We start from the raw sequence: 19,286 nt of genomic DNA, 5'->3' as shown, positions 1-19,286 counted from the left end.
AGTTATTGGGCTCCATGCAGCTCCCAGTGACAGCTTCCACTGAGCCATAAGGGAATGGTTCTGTGGCTCAGCTGAGTCTGATAAATAACTAAAGTTTTTGGTCATTCTTTGGAAGCAAATCTACCACTTCCTACTGAAAGCTGGGGGTGGGGTGGTCCAAATCAATGGGAACCTTGTACTTAGACTCCAGTAAATCTTAAAATGCCTACTGAATCATCAGGCTGAGTTAAATATCAACCACTGTATCACATGTAAGGCTTACCAAGCCAACAGGAACATCAGAAAGTTTTCAAAACTGCAGATGGAGTAAAATGGGCTGGTAAATACTAGTATTTCTGCCCAAATGAATTAACTTTCCAAGGAAGGTTACAGGAGTTCCTCCCCTGATGTTATATTTTGTGTAAAATTTACAGTGTAGAGGTAAATACAAAGTAGGCTATGCAACACCGGGAGCATACAGAGGGGTTTAATTGCTTTGAACAGCAGCCCCTCACTCCAGTCTGAAAGCAACACTTACTAGAAGGAGGTTCTGAGAAATTCCCCTGAAGTATTCTTTATGGTGCAGCTGGCATTAAATTCTGCATAGGGAGATCCAGAGGGAAGGCAGTGTCAAATAGTAAACATGCTAACATGACATGCATGCCAGCACTTTTTAATATAAGTAAGGGAGCAGTATTGTGTGTGGTTTAAGGGTGGGGATAAGAATTTAACCAAGAAACAAACGTCTGTAAGATCTTGTGCAACAGATCCTCGTCAGTTTCTATGGAAGAGATACTCTACTTCCAGATTTGGATCATACCTGTTTTGAGGTGGGAACATTGTTTGCTTTACATCATACACAGCATCCAGCAGACATATTAGAACTTAACTAATGACTTGAGGAGAACACACTTCTCCATTACTCAAAATATGCACAGCAAAATGCAAATACCTATACTTCAGAGAAGACAAGCATAACTCCCAAGAAGCCATGCAATATCCACTCTAAACCTCAGCAGAGTTGCCTAAGAGATGAGCCAGGCTGGAGCTGACTACAACAAAATCTCCAGGGCATTCAGAAACACCCGCTTCTTAAGCATAATTTATCTAAAGCAGAACATGTACCCCTCAGAGCTGTGTCAGATGACTGGGACCTAGTAAGTGGCTAGCTTCTCGCAGTATAGAGGATCTTACGTAAGATGCTGTGCCAGGACAAAAAGAGGTCTTCTACGTAAATCTAGTGGAAATCTGAGCAAGCAGAATGCTCGGTCACACTGTGCAATGCTGATTTCTGCTGCTGGATATTTTGTCAGGGAAAAAAGATCAGTGGGTTAGGAGTCAAGTTCATCTTTATCCAAGGTTGTGAGTAATGCATTTTCCATAGTACTCAGTTTTGACCTTCTCTTGAGTGCAAATATAAGCAGTAATTTCACTGGCCAGTGGTGTAGGTTTTGGGGTTGGATATTTTCAAGATCTGGAAAGGACAGAGGGCATCAATTCGCTCCCAGCAGTTCCATCAACGGATGGTGTTTCTGGGTTTAATGTCATTCTGTATCTCCTTATCAAATGCTGGAGCCATCCATTGTTCTTCTGACCTACACTGAAACTTTATCTTCAGGTTCTCTGAAAGGAACACCTGTACAAAATCATAGTACAATAAAAACCTAAGCAGAGAATTTTAGGTATATCTTAACTTTATCAAGGAATCACTTTGCAGGTTTTTGCTTGATAAAGAATTATTAATGTGTGGTGTAAGCTGATGCTGCAATTTGTCTTTTAGGGGTGAATGTGGATTGAGAGAATATTCTGAAGTTAAAACTGTGACAATAAAGATCCCTCAGAAGAATTCTTAAAATGACAAAGGACCACGCTGTGCAGAAGAGCACATGATGCCACCCTCTCTATTCCTTATGGAGACCAGCACTCAGGAATAAAAAGTGATACACAATATATATTTAAGAAATTAAGTTGCAACATATATACTGGGCACATAACTGCATACATAATGCAAACCAGCTCTGCATGTTTTCATAAAACTCTCCTGAGAATCATTACATCTTTATAAAACAAATCATAACAAGAGATAAAATTGCTACTGGGCATCATTTAATAACGGTTCTAGCTATAAAACTGTTAAATGCAAATGCATGCATACACACATTTATCTCTTGTTTAAATAAACAAAGTCTTACTGCTTTCAGGTTGCCTTCTCAAACCTGCCTTGTACTGACATTCTAGTTTCAATCAGGGCTTTACAAGCCAGCTTTTACCCAAAATGCTAGCAATGAACAACATAAACAAGTATCATTGATGCTCTTAAAAAATAAAAGACTCTGAATGGTAACGAGCCAAAAACTGGTATATTGGCAACTTTCCAATTAGCTTGCTAACATAAAGAGGTCAAACTGGGGAGGGAATCAAACCATTATATGGACAACGAAATCCAAATACTTATCAGTGAGATTTGGCTTTCATGACCCACAGCGATTTGGTTTTCAAAGCTTATTTTCATAATTACTTTATGTCTTGCTATAAGCAAAAATCCTCCCTCATTCACAGGAACTTAAAAGATTTTACCTGCCTGCCAAAAGAGCACAGCCAGACAGGGTGGGAGGGTGTTACAGCGAACAGGAACAGATCCCAAGGCTTCACAGAGTATTTCAGCTTTCACTGCTTGTCTAGTTTTGGTGGTGGTGTTACTGTTGTTGTTTTCACCTTTTTTCTTTTTTTTAAACAAGTATATGCACATGCAGACTCCATTTATTTGTCTGCTATTAAACTGCCTGTGATTACACTGAGAATTATTAAGTATTTGTTACAGCAGGAAGAACCCAGCAAAAGGCCACCTGACAAGAAGTAAGCTTGACTTTTTCTTACTAAATGATGGCTTGCCATCCTTACCATGCTTGTGAGCCTCAGGTGAGCTTACTGGCTGGTACTGACTTTTCAATTATGTCTGTTCTTTTTTTGGCCCAGGACAAAAATATGAGCAAATTCTTTTAGAAGTGAGGTGTTTAAAACCTGTCACATTATTACCTGCTGCTTACAGAATCTCTTCCAACTTCTAACTAACAAACTAAACACCATCTCTTTCTTCTTTCCAGCTGCAGAGCTCATCGATTCCCCAGACTTTTTGAAAAGCGGTTTCATTTTATGTTTTAACTTAGAATTAAGAAAATTTATTTTAAAAGTACAGTAAATCATCTACACTGTGTAGCTACATTATCTGGGGTGTAAGGACAGAATTATGGCCTCAGGTGTAACAGTTTTCCTAGCTGCAGAGTCTATACTACGAACTGTTGAAAACTCCAGACCTGATCAGCAAATCATTTCTGCACGTTCTTAACTTCCTTTACTCTCTGAGGAATTCCTCTTAGATTTGAAGTTGTGTGTGTCCTTAAACATACTGCTGGATCAGGACAAGAGTATCCAGCACTTTGTAGTGTGGTGGCCCTCAATATTTTGTATTTCTAACTCATGTTAAACTGTGTATGTGGTTTTTAAAGCAATATGTATACACGATGTTATTCAGAAATGACAGTACATTCACAGGCATGGAGATGAATCAACTTACTTATTCCTGAGTTGTTAAATGCAAATGCCATATACTTCTACTGTAGTGTATGTCAGAGTGAAGAAAAACAAAATACAGCAAATAAGAGATTAGTTATCTTTTAAACTGCAATATAAAATGTGAAAAAGGAGATTTTACTTCTTTTCTCCTATTTGCTTAAAAAAGAAACTTCCTGTGCTAACAGCATTTACACCGTGTACTCTTTTGTATTCTTTTTGTGTATTTTGTATGTCTGTGCTTTATTCCCAGTACATTCAGGTAAATAATACAGACTTGCCATTTTTTTCAACCCTGTCACTGCAGCTTCATTTGATGTACATGGATTTGTGAAATCCTTTTTTAAATGTACCATCTGCATGGATCCAACAAAACATTTTTCCAGTCCCTGCGGCTTTTTGTTACAGTTTTTAATCATGTATATAGTTATATGTTATTAAAAAAGTAAAAGGATATTTTCTATGAAGTTTTTTCCATTAAAAAGGTTTAGAGAAAGACTTTGACTGTGAGACTCCTTTATTGTTGACAGAGCTATAAAAATATTTTTTAAAATATTTTCTTAGCAAAAGATCTGCTCTCACAGTAGCTTTATTTTCATTTGCAAAAGTGAATGAAGTAAAAGGCCAATTACATTTTCTGGAATATTATTGCAGCTGTATGAAAACCACTTGTGAATTGCAGATCTAGGTCATAGCCAAAGTTCATCCTCACCCTCATGGTCATAAAGTTTAGCTATTGGGGAAGGTCTGAAATCAGCAGAACCAGTGGGGCACCCTTGCAAACTGCTGCATCACAGCTTGAGTTTTGGATAATGTTTAAGAAAATCATGATGCCTTTTCTTTCTCTAGTAGATGAGTCACAGAGATGATTAAATTAATACCCAGATCTTTTATGGAGTGATATTCTACTTGCCTTTAACTTCAAAATGTTAAAATGGGGAAAAGGACTGACTGAATGTTATTTGACAGCCAGAAAAATTCACATGGCCAGGTACCATGCAACTCTCCCTCAAGCAATCCCTTTATTCCAGGGTTACTTTCATTGCCAGGAACAGCATTCCTCTTTTGAAATGGTGCCTATTTAGATAAAGTAATTACTCAGTTAATAAAGCGAAGCTACTTCATTGTATGGCAAGCAATGGTTATACCTCAGTGTCACAGAATAATACTGTTGGTTTAATCAACACTCTACAGGCAATCACAACAGATAAAGTAACTTGACTAAAGCAGATGGGATAAAAGAGAATAAAACTTAATAATAGGAGTGAAATTGCATTCTCAAAAAGGAGTCCTGTTCCTGAAAGTCTGGCATATCAGGAATATATTAAGCAGAGTTTCATTTCTACTTAACTAGTGGCACGGACAACACTCTGTCATGGGACTGTGAATGGACAATTAGCACTTTCCATATCCCCCGTCTCTCTGACCTGTTTGCAACCTGTCTCACCGCTCTAAGCAGTCACATAAGCAGAAGCAATGGAGTGCTTTTCTGAAAGCAAAATGAATGAAAGAAGATTGTTCTGGAATCCACTGAAAACAAGGAGTGTTGTCATCTAGTGAAATGAGCAAAGTTCAGTCCATAGTAAATAAGCACTCTGTGGAGCCCCAGCCAGTGAAAGTAAATGTATCAATAAATGTGTATACAGGTGTAGTAAAGGGAGAGTTTGGAAATAATTGTGCATTTCTTCTGGGAAAAGGATGTGAAGAAAGGCAAAAAAAATTTAAGTTCTGTGGCCTTCAGACAAAGTGATGGATATTGATACTACTTGAATAGCATTCATGCATTTATTGGTGCCCTGTTACAAAGAATGCTCTTTCTCTTCCTCCCCACAGAGGCCAGGATGAGAAAAGCTTACCTTGCATATGCAGAGGCACTGTGATACAGTGCCCTCGTATTTCTCAGTTCTGCCCCAGAAAAAAAGAGAACCCATAATAACACTGACTTCAGGGCACCAGTTTAGCTTGAGAGGAAGTCAAAGACAAGCAATACACTCTACTGTTTTCTTACAGCTCTCTGCATAGTCACATCTAGTGCTCCGGTGAGCTACATTTACAACCATAACGCTACATTTGCATCCATACATCTCTATTTACTGCATGCTAAGTCCATCAACACAGGAAGTTATTTTTCTCATAACAACTTCATACCACAATGACTGATATTCACAGTGCTATATCTATCAGGAAGCAGGAAAAACCTCTATGGCTATTAGATGCCATCAGCATTCCCAACCCATTCAAACAGACTTCTCTCAGCACATTAGACTACAGCTGCATAAAACGCATCTTTCTTCCTCATCCTCATTAAACACATAGTTGATTGATTAATTCTTTCTGTATCTTCACTGTATCTTGTGTCCACTGACAGCGCAGAGGTATCGGGGAACTATGTGTGGCTCTGCCAGAAAGCTCTGGAACTTCTAAAGCAAAGTGAGGGACTTCAGCATGAAGTTGGGCCATTGTTTAAAAGGATAGATTAGGCTGCTGTGAGAGTAGTGGTATAATTTCATGTGACTAAAGTGTGGCTAGAAAATGCTACTACTAGGGCTTGGGGTCCCACTTTCCTCTTCCACACAGCACAATGTGGAGTGCTGGGATGCTGGTTTCAATAAGCACTTGCCTAATTTTTCTCAGAGGACCAGAACTGACACACTGGAATTCAAAGTTAACACAAGCAACAGATTATTACAGCTGGCTGCAGTGCGGGTCGAGTCATTTTAGTGGTGAAGAGCAGGTTAAGCTGTCTGTGTATCCACAGCTGCTACACTGGGGTAGTGCTCATTGCCAAGTGCTTGGTTATCTAAGATTGAGGCCTAGACGCTGTGCACACAATTATAACTGAGAATCTGTCCCACAGACACTAAGTAGAGGCACAAGGGTGACTTGCCTCTTGGTGCAACTGGGATAAGTCACCAGAGCTGTTGCAGAATGTCCCCAATCCCCTTACTTACTGTTAGAGGGGGAGAAAAAGCACATCTACGTGCCCTCATTTGTAAGAATGGTTAGTTCCAAACCAGTTCAGCCAGCTGAGTTTAAATCCTGAACCCTCACTAAAAGCGAATCTCATTCCCCTAGCGCAGGTACTCTAGAGCCCAGTTGCACTGTAAAGACCACAACTATTTTTTAATGATATCAACAAATTTAAATCCACTCGAGGCACTACTGAAAAAAGGGACTGCACCCATGATCCACTGCTTCTCTATGATGAGCATTTGCACCATTACTTTTCATGGGTTTATAGGATGAGTTTCATCAAGCAGCAGAGGCTGTCCTGTACTGTGCACAGTACGTACATATTTAACTGTGCCTGCAGTGCCAGGAAGCACTCCAGGGAACATTATTTCACCTGATTTCAGGTGACATTTATAAACAGATTATGGAGGGCCCTTGCCATCAGTTGTAATGCCCCTAAGTCTCCAATGCCCAGGAAGGCTGGGACATCTGTGGGGACAATTTGCCTTAAGGATCAATGAAGTCTACATTACTGCAATGTTCCCCAGTGCATTACTGTAACCATTCCTTGTATTGTCCTTTAATCCTAGTATCTAACATCAAATCCTGCAATTCCAGGCTGGTTTTGACGTGGTTTTATCTGCCTGGAGTCTCTTGACAAGACCTGCTAAATAAACCTGGATTGTGCAACCACAACAGCAACAGACTGTAAGAAAAGCTCTGGCTGCAGAGGTTGCCAAGGAGGCTGTGCACACAGCAGGCTGAAGTAACCCAAAAGGGTGCTTGTGAAATGTTTGTGCTGCTGGCAGGCAGCACATTGCCAGGACAGATCACACATCATGCATTTGCACATCAAATGAAGCTGCACTGGTCTGAGAGCATGGGAAAGGCCTGTCTTGAACGGCATGTGTCCTACTTCCTAAACATGTATATTTTACACTTTACACTTGGTTATTGGCCAGATTGAAAGTACCGCAAGTTCCCCAAAGCTTGTCGTTCTGCCTTTGAAGTAGAACTGTCTGGATAATGTTTCCTTTGGCAATTTATCTATGTAACAAAGCAGGAACTTAGCTGCATTGGCCTCTCAACAATCCACCACTAGCTTTTGTCAAAGTATTCATGCATTTGTGTATATGCACTCACAATTTGATCATTTTTCATGACCTTGTTTAGCCCCTCTCCTTCTTCCTTATGGTTCTTCATGATGAGTTTGGTGTAACTTGTGCTAATATTAACTCGCTTCATTTGGGGGTTTTTCCCTGCTCTTTGTATGCCTGGCTGGGTTCCCATTTCCTACAGTAGCTTAATTAGCAAGACATTTGTGTGCAGCTCACTCCTGCTGCCAAACAAAAAGAAAATGTGTTTGCACTGCTTCCCCTGGCAAAAGGGCTTCAGCTCATGATCCACTGGTTTTCTCAGACTCTCCTGGGACCACAAGATGGGACATAGAGCAGGATCTCTTGTGAAGTTTCTGCTGTTTCCTAGTTTCTGTTGGTCCAAAACCTCTCCCACAGTCTTTGGCACTTGACATCCAATCTCAAAGCACAGTCAGTGCCTGGCAAAGGAGGCCTCCTTTCAGTTTTTAATTTTGAACTTCACAAACACTCAAGTTTCTGGGAAGGATGCTGAATGGAAAGGTACTCCTTGCTCCCACCAAGAAACTCCAGATTAAGGATGATGGCTAAAGCACTCCCCTTGCATCTGATGGTCCTGCCACTAGTCAGAACTGCCAGCTTGTTCATTCACCATGAGAGTATGGGTCTCACTCAGAGCTGCCTAATGAGATGCCCTACCCCCAGGCTGTACAGCTATAGGGAGTAAGCAGAGAGCCTTTATTCAAATCAAGCATTCCAAAAAGTCCAGAAAAGTCACTAAATACTTTTCAGCCTTTTTCTTCCAGCATCACATGCATATTCTCTTTTAAATACAACCTGGCTGTGAAATTAAAGGACAAAAACACATTGCCTCCAAAGAAACAGGCATTTGTAGAGCTACCAATCTGTGGTTCCTGAGTGGCCTCGAGCCCCTGAGCAGTACAAGGAAAGCTTCTACACTATGATGTTGCATTGCACCAGGGTTGCCTTATCACAGGGGCTGCCATGGCCGATGTAGGGGAGGAGGCAAGTTTAGTGAGGTTGCTGAGAGCACTATGCCGCTTCTGTCCTGGCATGAAACTAAACTGGAGCAACAGACTCTTTCCTGAGAATCTGTCCCATGTTTCTCCATAGTGCATACTGGACACCTTAAGCCACAAGAAGCCACTGCTAGAGAGCTCCTGGGGACTGATAAGTTGGCCAGACCTCTGATCACATCAATATATACAGAACCACCTACTCCCATAACTGAAACTTCAGCAAAACCCAGAGCAATTCCTGCCCTGCCCCTCCAGCAGTATTCCCCTGGCAGCATTTGCCTCCCAAGGACAAACACAATTTGCCAGACATTTCTGGGAAAAAATGCCCAGGAAATGCCACTGGCACAACAGACTTTTACATGAGTTTCCTTAGGTAATGCAGAACGTTTGACCCTTTCCCCAATTCCATTAGATCCCCTTTGTGAACCACTCTGATGCCACCATTTCAGATTGTTCTAGTGGGAAATTGACAGTAGACTCCACTGCCCAATGCCTTTAAAAAAGACCCAGAAAGATGCTCTCATCTCCTGCATCTATAGCAACTTTATAGCCAAGGCTCTGGGACAAATGTTTTAATTTAAGTTCATATTCCATTATAACAGACATAAAAAATACGATGACAAAATCACCACAGATACTGTTTCAAATCACCTTGCAGCTCTTTCCTATGAAAATGCCAAACCTGCTTTCTTCCCTGTAGTGAACTGCACATATATTATAGAAGGGCTGGTGCAAAGCTGTGCTAAAAGACAGGGTTGATAGTTGATTTCTATTTTAAAAACACATAAAACATCCTGAGCTCTTTGTCAGGTTTTTGGCAAAGAGGCTCTTTTCACTAACTGTGTTCTTAGGTAGAACTGCAACAAATGGCTCAATGATTTGTTTTTACAATGTCCTCTCTGGGAAGACTAATTACCAGCTAGCCTTCTAGCATGCAGTTTCAAACATTTGGGGCCCCATTCTTTTTGAAGCAAAATTCATACTATAGACTGCAGAATCTGTCTGGGTGGGGGCATTTTGCTGAAATTTTCTAAAAGCTTTAGGATTATGGGCTGGCCAAGAGATTTCATGATACCTCTAGAACTTTGGAAAATTAAGTGGGAAAAAAACATGCTTTCCTCTGTATTACTATTTGTCTCTTTGGGGTAGTAATATAGTCACCAAACCTAAGTCACTGCAAATGCTCTTCTCAACTGTTTTGTACACAAAGCTCAGAAGAACAAAGGTAGATTTCATACATTAGTTGTGAAAGCTGTGTTCAGCAGCAAGAACCACATTGCACACAGCAGTGTAGTTCCAGCAGCAGATTCTGCCTGACAAAGGAAAACAAACTGATGGGCTTCTTCCAATTTGTCTTCTTTTTATACAAAGTTTCAGGACAATCAACTTTTCTTCCTCATTATTCTCCCTAATGGACTTCTTTCTCCCTTCTTAATTCCTACTTCTCTTGGAGTAAACGGTGCCTCTCTAAAGGTTCTGGCTGAGGCAAAGCACTGAATGTTTTAACTTCACTGTGCATATAGCCTCTGCTAGTATTTTCCAGCTTTGCCATTAAACGTGGGGCAGGCCGGGCAGTGGCTCCTCATTAGGCTATTTTCCTGGATGTTTTAGACTGCAGAACCAAGGCAGCAAACATAACTGACTTTCCGGACTCAGTCATGGCAACCAGCGTTCAGTAAGTCATTATTAGTCTCATCTGCACCAGCCTGTCTTAACCAGTCCAACATGCCTTGTTTTCCAATTATAGATATCAACCTTTACAGCAAATCATTTTGTGATCTATTTTTACTGGGAAATTAAGCAGCAGCAAAGGTACTATATGTTCAGAACTCATTGTTCAAACATGGTTTATAACCTTTAAAAGGAAAAATAAACAATCACAAGGACTTGCTAGGTTTCTATGCATAGTTGAGTCTTTCCCTGCTTTGAATGTTATTAAAGCTCTGGAAGACATGCTTGCTTACTTTAGCTTGAGTCATAAACCATCTCCCATTGCAATCACAGGCAAGTTAGTATCTGAGCAACTGCAGATGCTGCTGAGCAGAGAAAAAAATTGATAAACCAGGATGAAATTTACAGAAGGGAAGGGGTAGTGGGAGTGGGTGGCTTAAATGGGCTTTCACTATTTCTTTCCCCGGCAGTCCTTAGCACATCTCTTACAGTCTCATGCCTCACTCCCAGTTGTGCACTTGATCACATGTCCTGCACAGCTCCTCTTCTACAACCTTCTGCGACTGTCCTTTAAGTGGCATTATTTTAGAAATCTAAATTGAAAGGTTCCTCTGCGTATAAGGAATCAAACTACATAAATCTCACACAATATTCAGAATTTCCAGAATCCATAGAGAATCCAAAACCATGAATTTGCTTCAGCTGCTTATTTATGTCAGGTATGTTCAAGAAGTTCAGACCTGGAAAGAAACTTGTCCTCTCTTCATGCGACTGTAGGTATGGGCACTTCCTATGGAATATATTTACAACACAAATAGGCTTTGGATGGTCTACAAACCAAAGTTACAAGAACTGAGGGAGTTACAGTTACAAGGTAAGCATCCATTTTGAAACTGTTCTAATAAAATCAAGTTATTTCAGCTGCAATGGCCTGCAGGGACAACAATATTTGCTTTCTTTTGCAACATCTTTGTCAATCCTTCATGGCACAAAAAAAGAAAAAGGTGTTAATTGATCACCTGATTATTTGTATGCAGTCGATCAAAACCATGGCCCCGCTGTCCTCTATAAACATCATAGACTTGGTGTAGGCCTCAAAGGTTTTAAAAGTAAAATGAAAAGCCAGGAAAAAAGAAAATAATTATTATTACCATTTTACAGACAAGGAGCTGACTGAGAGAAACAAATGCAGCAACTAATCCCAAGATTACAGAGGAAAATCTGCTGCAAAGGGTAGGACCAAGCACAGATCTCCTGACTCCCAGCACAGTGCCCTACTTGCTACTGGCTTTTTCCTGAGCCATGTTTCTTGCATATAAACACTGTAATCATACTATTGTAAAGGAAAAATTACTACATGCAAACACATACACAGAGAACTGATGAGACTCTTACAGAGGAATTCTGTTTGTCTAAAGATCTGTAGGAGTAGAATTTAAATACTTTTCATTTCTGACAAACTGAGCTGGGGAAAGCCCTTGAAATTCTTTGGAACTAATGATTTTTTAAGACCTTCGAATAGGGGGGTCTGATTTTTCTTGTTACAAAGAGCACATCAGTCATTCATTTCTACATATTTAGACTCAGTGCAAGATCTCTCAGCTAATAAATAATACCATCAACTTTCACCAGGACTTGACCGTAGACAAATGAGCTTTTCAGCACTTTTATCAGTTTATTGCAGTTTTGGTGTGTTGTTTCCTGTTTCTCCACAGCCAAGTGGCAAGCTCCATACTTATATGTGCCTGTAAGTTATTTATTTATTTTCACTCACACACATACATGCATGCACGCGTGCACGTGCGTTCAGCCTGCAGGGTTTTTATTTGGATGCATACAGTTCAATCTCTTGCACTCCCTTTCGCTCCCCGTTTCTGCATTTGCTCCCCACAACAGGAGGTGGGCTTGCAGAGGACGTAAGCGCTGTTTATCCCTGCTGAGTTCACTGGGAACTGACAGCGTTCAGCATGTCTGAGAACGTAGGATATATAGGTATTTAGGTATCTGCAAGGCTTTAACTCAAGGAAGCAATTAGGCATCAGTTTGTGGCTGGCTGTGCTTCAACACCAGTTTGAAGTTGCCTGACTAAAAACCTTTGAAAAGTTGAGTCTAGAGATGGACCTCTACATGAGATTTCTAACAGAGGTCCAGCCAGCATAAGCAGTGGCATACAAGTTAGAGCTCTAGGTTGAGACGAACTGTTCTCTTGACTCTGTTGACTTGATCTCTTAAGGCAGCAATGGGAGATAAGACCCACAGAGCAGGTGTCAGCACCTCCAGCATAGAAATATCAACTTAGGGTGAGATTCATCTTGCCCAGGTTCCTAATTTAGGAATCTTACTTGAAATTAAATCCTTACCTAGATTAATTCAAATTATATTCAATGCTTCATTTTTTAAACTCAAAACTATCGATGAATTGGTGGCAAAATTACATAACTATGTGTGCAACATGCTGGGTTACCCTCAGGGAACCCTGATTAGAGCCTCTTACTAACTCTTTTGTTAAATCCTGCAGATTCAAAACATCAAGGTGCCAATATCCAGCTGCATTGTAACACAGGCACAACAATGCCTTGAGAATGTCAAAACTAAAAAAAAAACCAAACCAAACCAAACAAACAAACAAAAACCTAAAAAATGCATGCTTTTATAAGTAAAAGAAAGCTATTATTTTTGAAAAACATACAGAGAGAGAAAACAAGCAGAAACAGTAAAAGTTCATTTCGGGTTCTTGATAATCACCATCCTAAATGCCAATGATTTTGTAAACTGATCAGAATATTAATGATGATACATTTTTTCCTAAACTCTTGCCACTTACTCTTTTGGCTCCTTATTCACCTAAGCACTTACATAGTGTGATTTATGCCAGCCTGCATGTTATTTTTCTCTGATTTTTTTATTTCTAGTCTCAGTACTCTTTTTTGCTATCTAATATGGAACAAACTGCATATAGTCACACTGGCTGCTCGCTCTTAGCGCCTGGTATTTTTTTTTTTTACAGTGCAATTACAGTGCAATACCGTCCTAGAAGATACCAGGTACTACAGACAATTCAGCTGCCTTCACAACTACAATAATATGCTCGAGCCAGTGCAAACAAGTGATGCAATGCAAGCTGTGTTCTTCCCAAGGGTGGAGAGCATCCCCCAGCCAGACTCTCAACTTGTTTCTTCCCAAGGAGGACAACTTGCAAGGTCACTTTTGAACCCTTACTTCCCATGGGGTGGCCACAGTCCACCCAGCAGAGCCAAGGTAAAAGAAAATTAACCTCTGAACTATCTTTGCTCATATAAAGAGTACATAAACTAGCAAAGAGCAATACATAACACTAATTAATTGCAGCTTCGCTTGCAAGGATTGAAAGATTCTCCTCAATAATCTGAAAAGGTACATGACTAGTACTGAATTCTTGTGACTTTATTTGGAAGCTTAAATTAGATGCTAGCATATCAATGTGTAAGTCGTGTATAATTTTCAAATGCACAAGCCTCAATTATTTTTTTAATGTTTCTGTAAGAGTTGCTGGTGATTCCCATCCAAATCTATCATTCAGAAAATGGTTTAATAGAATAAAAACAACACCATCTAAATAGATTATAAATTCTATACTTTTTGCTTTTTAAAGCATTGTGGAAATAGAGAACACTAGAATATATTAGTGTGACAAAGGATTTGACGGGATTAGTACTATAACAATTCTTTAGTTATTAATCAGGCTTCTTTACAGGACCATCATTGTTTGGCCACCCAATAACTACATTTGTTATTCTGATGTACATAAATAGCATTTTTTATATTATGATTCTCTTCTTTAAGCAGCCACATATGTATCTTTGAGTTGGCCCCTAATGGGATTTGGACTTTTAGCAATTTTTCAAAATAGTGAGGATTTTAATAATAGATTACACAAATAAAAGTCAATCCATATTTCAAATATATAACCAGACAGGAGCAGAAAAGCATTTAAAAGAAGGCATACAAGTCAGATGCATTAAGAAAGTTTGAACTTTTGCAAAATGTTTAACATCTCTGAACTCTCGTCAAGGCTTAATACCCAAGTACCCCTCTTTTCCTGTTCATTCCCCTGCTTCATTCCCATTCTGAATCTGTTTCACAGTTCAGTGCACCAGATGATAATTTTTTCTTGTCATGACTGTCTCAGTCCAGCTGACTCTGGTTAGAAATCTCTTCTTGTGGCAGCTCAACCCATTCTCCACACCAAAGAATGGTGATAAGCAACCAGACTTCTGAAAGGCCAGTCCAATGTTCTTGCTGATCTTTTCAGACATTTCTTGCTCGTAACACAGAACAAAACACTTTAATACCAGCCTTTTGCAATTAAATCATAATTCTTACCTAGCAGCCTAAAGAACCTCAAGAGCCTTATCATCTTTTGCCTTAAATGAGTACACACAATTGTAAAAAAAAAAAAAAAAAAAAAAAATTCCAAACCCCAATACATCACTGCACATAGAAATAGACATGAAAATACACACACAACAGATGCTAGTTATTCTGTACTACCGGAAGGTTCTCAGACTGTACATGGTCTGGAATAGTCTGCAGGGAGGCTTTTATACCACCTACAAAACATTGCTGCTGCAAGATTTTCTAGCATCTTTCAAGCAGAGAAACAGCTTCTGCAGTGTTATAAACGGGCCATGCTTGGGGCAACTTGGGCTGGACTGGACCGAAATCATGCAGCTACTATACACAATAAAAATAACAGGTTTTCTTGCACAGTGTAATGTGACATACTTAAAATTTAGTCTTAACACCCATGGCATTCCATAGCATCTATAGGAACCATGAACCAAAGGTCAGACCTTCCAGTAGGTGACATCTGTTGTCCCAGTGATATGTTCCACAACAAATAAGGGCATAACACTAAAGAAAACATGTGACATTGGTAAAGAAAAACAAACAAACAAAGAAACAAACAAAAATGGGAGGGAGAAAAGACAAGAAAAGACATCAAATTTTTTTTGAGCAGGGCAGAACAAATGTTTGACTGAAAAGCTTCAGGTCCAGCTGGGAGAAGGCCAAGACTAATTTAACCTTTGGTCAAATGGTTGGGAGTTAGCTAGTTTCCTTTTTCCTCTTACATCACTCCCAGAGATTTTGACAAAAATAATATGGCCCCAATTACATGACATTACAGGCTCTCATAATGCACTGGGGAGGACAGTGTTGAAACCCCTTGGAGACAAATTAATCCCAGCAAAGCAACAGCTGTAAGATTGCTATAAACAGGGAAAACAACTACAGTGTTTGCATCCTGTACTTATATGATTTTAATATAACTTATTAACGGGATTAGATTATCGGATTTTTTTAACAGGTCTGACAGCCTTGTATCATCAGGAAAATATCAGTTGTTGGGTTGCATGTAGTTGCCAGTAAGGCATTCAACCACTCAGTACAATCTTTTAAAAAGCTAAAGCAGACCCAGGTATAAGATGATTTATCTTGCTTTCAGAAAACCCTATGCATTCAGAGAATACGTGATCTACAGGGGTTTTTTTAAATACGCTGGAACGGATCACCACTTCTGTCACCCTCTGCCTCATACAGCCCCTGTGACTGATCAGGTGTCACGCACCTGCTCAGCCTGCCGGCGCTGCTGACTCGGAGCCCCCCCGCGCCCTGGTACAGTGTTCCAGGAACCGCCGCCAGGAGCCCCCTGGGGGCCTATCGCTGAAAGCTTCTTCGGCGTTTGCACTTCAAAAAAAAAAAAAAAAAAAGAGTTCCCTAGCCAAAGAAAACACAACCCTCCTGTCCCCTGCTTTCCAGTTACTCTATATACATACCCCTTTTCTAGTACTCCTACCAATGCTGACATGGTATCAAACACGTGCTGTTCTCCTGTGCTATAAAACCACTCCGGTTGTAGCCCACGTGCTTATTTTGGAAAAAGACAAACTGACCAGAAGGCAGATTCCAGTTTAAGCCCCCCTCTCTGTAACTGCTCCCATGCCCAACCCACGCACCCCTCCCAGGTTTCAGGGGCCCACGCCCGTGTGCTGCCAGTGAGCCAAGGGTGAAGCTCGGTCACCCGCACCTAGCCTCGCAGAGGCCCTTCTCTGCCATGGCAGAGCCATCCCTGAAGGCCACATGTGCTCCAGGCCCACTAACGGGCCTCCGGAGAGCAGAAAAGCGGCCTTTCAGTTGAGCCAGACTGCAAAGCATGGGCTTAACCCTCGCCATGTTCCTCAGCCACCCACACCTCCTGCTTTTCCAGAGCACTGCACTAAGCCCCAAGTGTGAGCCACACACGCCAAGGCAATGGCACCAGGTAAGGATGATGCTTCCAGCACAGGAAGGACACGGGACAGGGGAAAGGCAGGTTTACGTGGGCCCGTTCTGGACACTGCCACAGGACGAAGGGAAGCGCTGCAAGGCCACCCTGGCTGGGAGCCGTCCCCAGCCGTGACGCCAGCGAGCTGGGGCAGCGCTGCCCGCAGGCTGGCTGGTACGGCCCTTGCTGTCACAGCACTCCCCAGAGCCTGCCTGAGCCAGGCCGACCCCTTCCCTGCGGCCACGCACAGGGAGCAGCCTGTGGAGGAGAGGGGAGCGGGGCGGGGCCAGCCTCACGGTGCTGCCAGGCCGGCGGCCAGGCCCGCGGCCCCTCACGGCGGGGCGGGAACCTTCTCGAACCTCTGGGGCAGCCTGGGCCAGGGAGCTGCCGGGTGCCGCCCCTTGCCGCCCGGGCCACAGCAGGAAGCCGCGGCCGTGGTCCGGCACTGCGAGCTCGCCAGCCGCCACCTCATCGTCAGCTGCACCAAGAACCCTTACCCGTCCTCGCACCCTCGCCATGGCGGTGGAAATCCCTGGTGTAACCCTGCCCTCCTCGTGTCGCTTCTCCCAGCAGCCTGGCCAGAGGCACCTGCTGCACAGCAGCTCTAGCCCAAGCAGCTGAACAGTGCCCGTGCAGGAAAGACTTCAATGAAATACGGTGCTTTCTTGTGATAAAGCAGCCAAAACTACCTTCCTAAGTTTATAGCAGCTGGTGGAAAACTGTGCAGTAAGCAAAAAGTGCGGAGACCTCTACATGTGCTATGAGGAGAGAGGGAGGTGATTTTCTTCCAAACTGAGAAAATATGCTCATATGGAGGAGTATTTTTAGGTGCTTTGTGTTGCTACTTTGAGAACAGGAGCTGGTTGGGGTTTATTTTCCCTTACTTGGTTTGGATTGCATTTCTGCCTTCCACTTTGAAGGAGTAAAGATAGATGTTTGTGGTAACTGTGAAATACGACATTATATTCATTTTTAAGAACTGTTTTTATATATCGTAACCTTAATTTAATCAGATGAAGTTTAACTTGTGATTGCAATTTGTAATGTTTCATTTAATAGATTGTAACTAATAATGTCATGACTATAACAAATAGTATATAATATCACAAATACTGGTGTGAAATTTAGTGCATATTGCAACAAATTTCATGAAAGGCATAAAGGAGTTTCGTGAAAATTTGCATTGCTTTTCAATAAACACCATTTGTCACTTAAAATTATTCCGGTGAGACACGATATGACTGGATATGCTGTTACGTTCCCATATGTGTTTACCCATTTTATACGTATACTTCATGAAAACGTATGGATTTCATGACAGATTTTAGAAGTAACTTACAGGAACTATACCTTGATAAATGCTGTATCATTACGTTGTATGTAATCCATAGGGTTTAGAAATGTAAAAATCCACAGGGGTTTAAAAACATGCTTTCTTCTTACAGAAATTTTAACATAGTAAAATGTGCAAACTTGAGAACAAGTAATTAATAAAACCAGTGAAAGTTTGCACACTATGTTGAAAGCTCAACACTACCCACAAACTTAAAAACTGCGAATGCATACGCCTCTGGCTGTGCAGTCTTCACTTCAGGTTTGGGCTGGGCTGCTGCCCTTCTGAGGGCTGTCATGTTGTACCAGAGACCAGAGTGCTGTGCAGTCTTCACTTCAGGTTTGGGCTGGGCTGCTGCCCTTCTGAGGGCTGTCATGTTGTACCAGAGACCAGAGTCTTCCCCTGATAGCTTGGGCAGGTTCCTAAACCCTGCAGCTTCCAATAGCCTCTGCTGTGTTGGAGGGGGCAGAGGAGGCTGTGGGGCAGCACGTGGAGCACACTGCCCCCACAATACCTGAGACACATCCAGCTCTCTTTGTGGAGAGGACAAGGAGGACTGAAAGAGTATGTTATCTGTTACTATATAATTCCCATTCACACTGTTCACAAAGTCATGGCACTGGTCTACTGTGAAATCAGAAAGATGGAGGGTGGTTCCAGGCCACGTACACTGCCATGTGTCTAGTGAACATGTAGGTGTCTGCTGTGCCTTGCCGGGGCTCTGGCCGTCAGGTGCCAGGGGCCATTGCCGTGGCCTGGCAGGCAGGGCCTTCCTATATTTACTGAGGACAGGAAAGTGAGCCTGTTGGGGGGGACATGTTGTTTACAGGAGGTCAGATAAGCAATTTCCACGTGTTCTTGTGGAAAGCATAGCTGTCACTTCTTAAGAGATGCAACGTATGTCTCAAAGACAAGGGTCTCCACTGCTATGCAAGGTATGCTTTGATGTTATTCCTCCGAATGATCTTTCAAGATCTACTGAATTGGAAAGGCATCTCTACATATGGTGGAAGAAACAATAAGAAGATCTGTCAAGTAACAAGGCCATAACAGAACGCTTTCCTTGAAATGTAATTATTCTGCATGTATGCAAAAGATATACAAGTCTCCTGGGAAATAAATGAGGTTTTGCAAGGATCATTCCAAACCTAGAAAGGAAGAATGCTCTTGCTTCATGGATGCCTTATTAACTCTATATATTTTCATGTATTTTCTAAAGAAAGTTTACAGTCTATTTAAAGTGTATGGCCTGTGCCAGGAAAAAAAAAATAAAAGGCAAAAAATCTAAATATGAGCAATGCTGTAGAATATGCATCTAGGAACTACATGTATGCTTTGCAGAG

At 41.5% G+C, this 19,286-nt stretch overlaps 1 protein-coding gene and 1 long non-coding RNA gene across 4 annotated transcripts in view; one reads left to right on the top strand and one right to left on the bottom strand.

Annotated features, from left to right (window-relative positions):
- Positions 1 to 4,047, top strand: part of ALDH1A2 (aldehyde dehydrogenase 1 family member A2) — a 60,797-nt gene extending 56,750 nt beyond the window's left edge. For all 3 annotated transcript variants that reach the window (XM_052807268.1, XM_052807267.1, XM_052807266.1), the window contains exon 13: positions 1,760 to 4,047. In XM_052807268.1, the coding sequence (XP_052663228.1) occupies positions 1,760 to 1,832 (73 nt within the window). In that variant the 3' untranslated portion in view covers positions 1,833 to 4,047. The remainder of the gene's footprint in view (positions 1 to 1,759) is intronic.
- LOC128150764 (uncharacterized) overlaps positions 1 to 19,286 on the bottom strand; it is a 113,019-nt gene that overhangs the window by 28,955 nt on the left and 64,778 nt on the right. The window lies entirely within an intron of this gene.

Source organism: Harpia harpyja, chromosome 14 (assembly GCF_026419915.1).
Source record: "Harpia harpyja isolate bHarHar1 chromosome 14, bHarHar1 primary haplotype, whole genome shotgun sequence".
Taxonomy (NCBI): domain Eukaryota; kingdom Metazoa; phylum Chordata; class Aves; order Accipitriformes; family Accipitridae; genus Harpia; species Harpia harpyja.
Note: the sequence above shows the minus strand (reverse complement) of the source record. Positions and strands in the feature narration are given on the sequence as shown.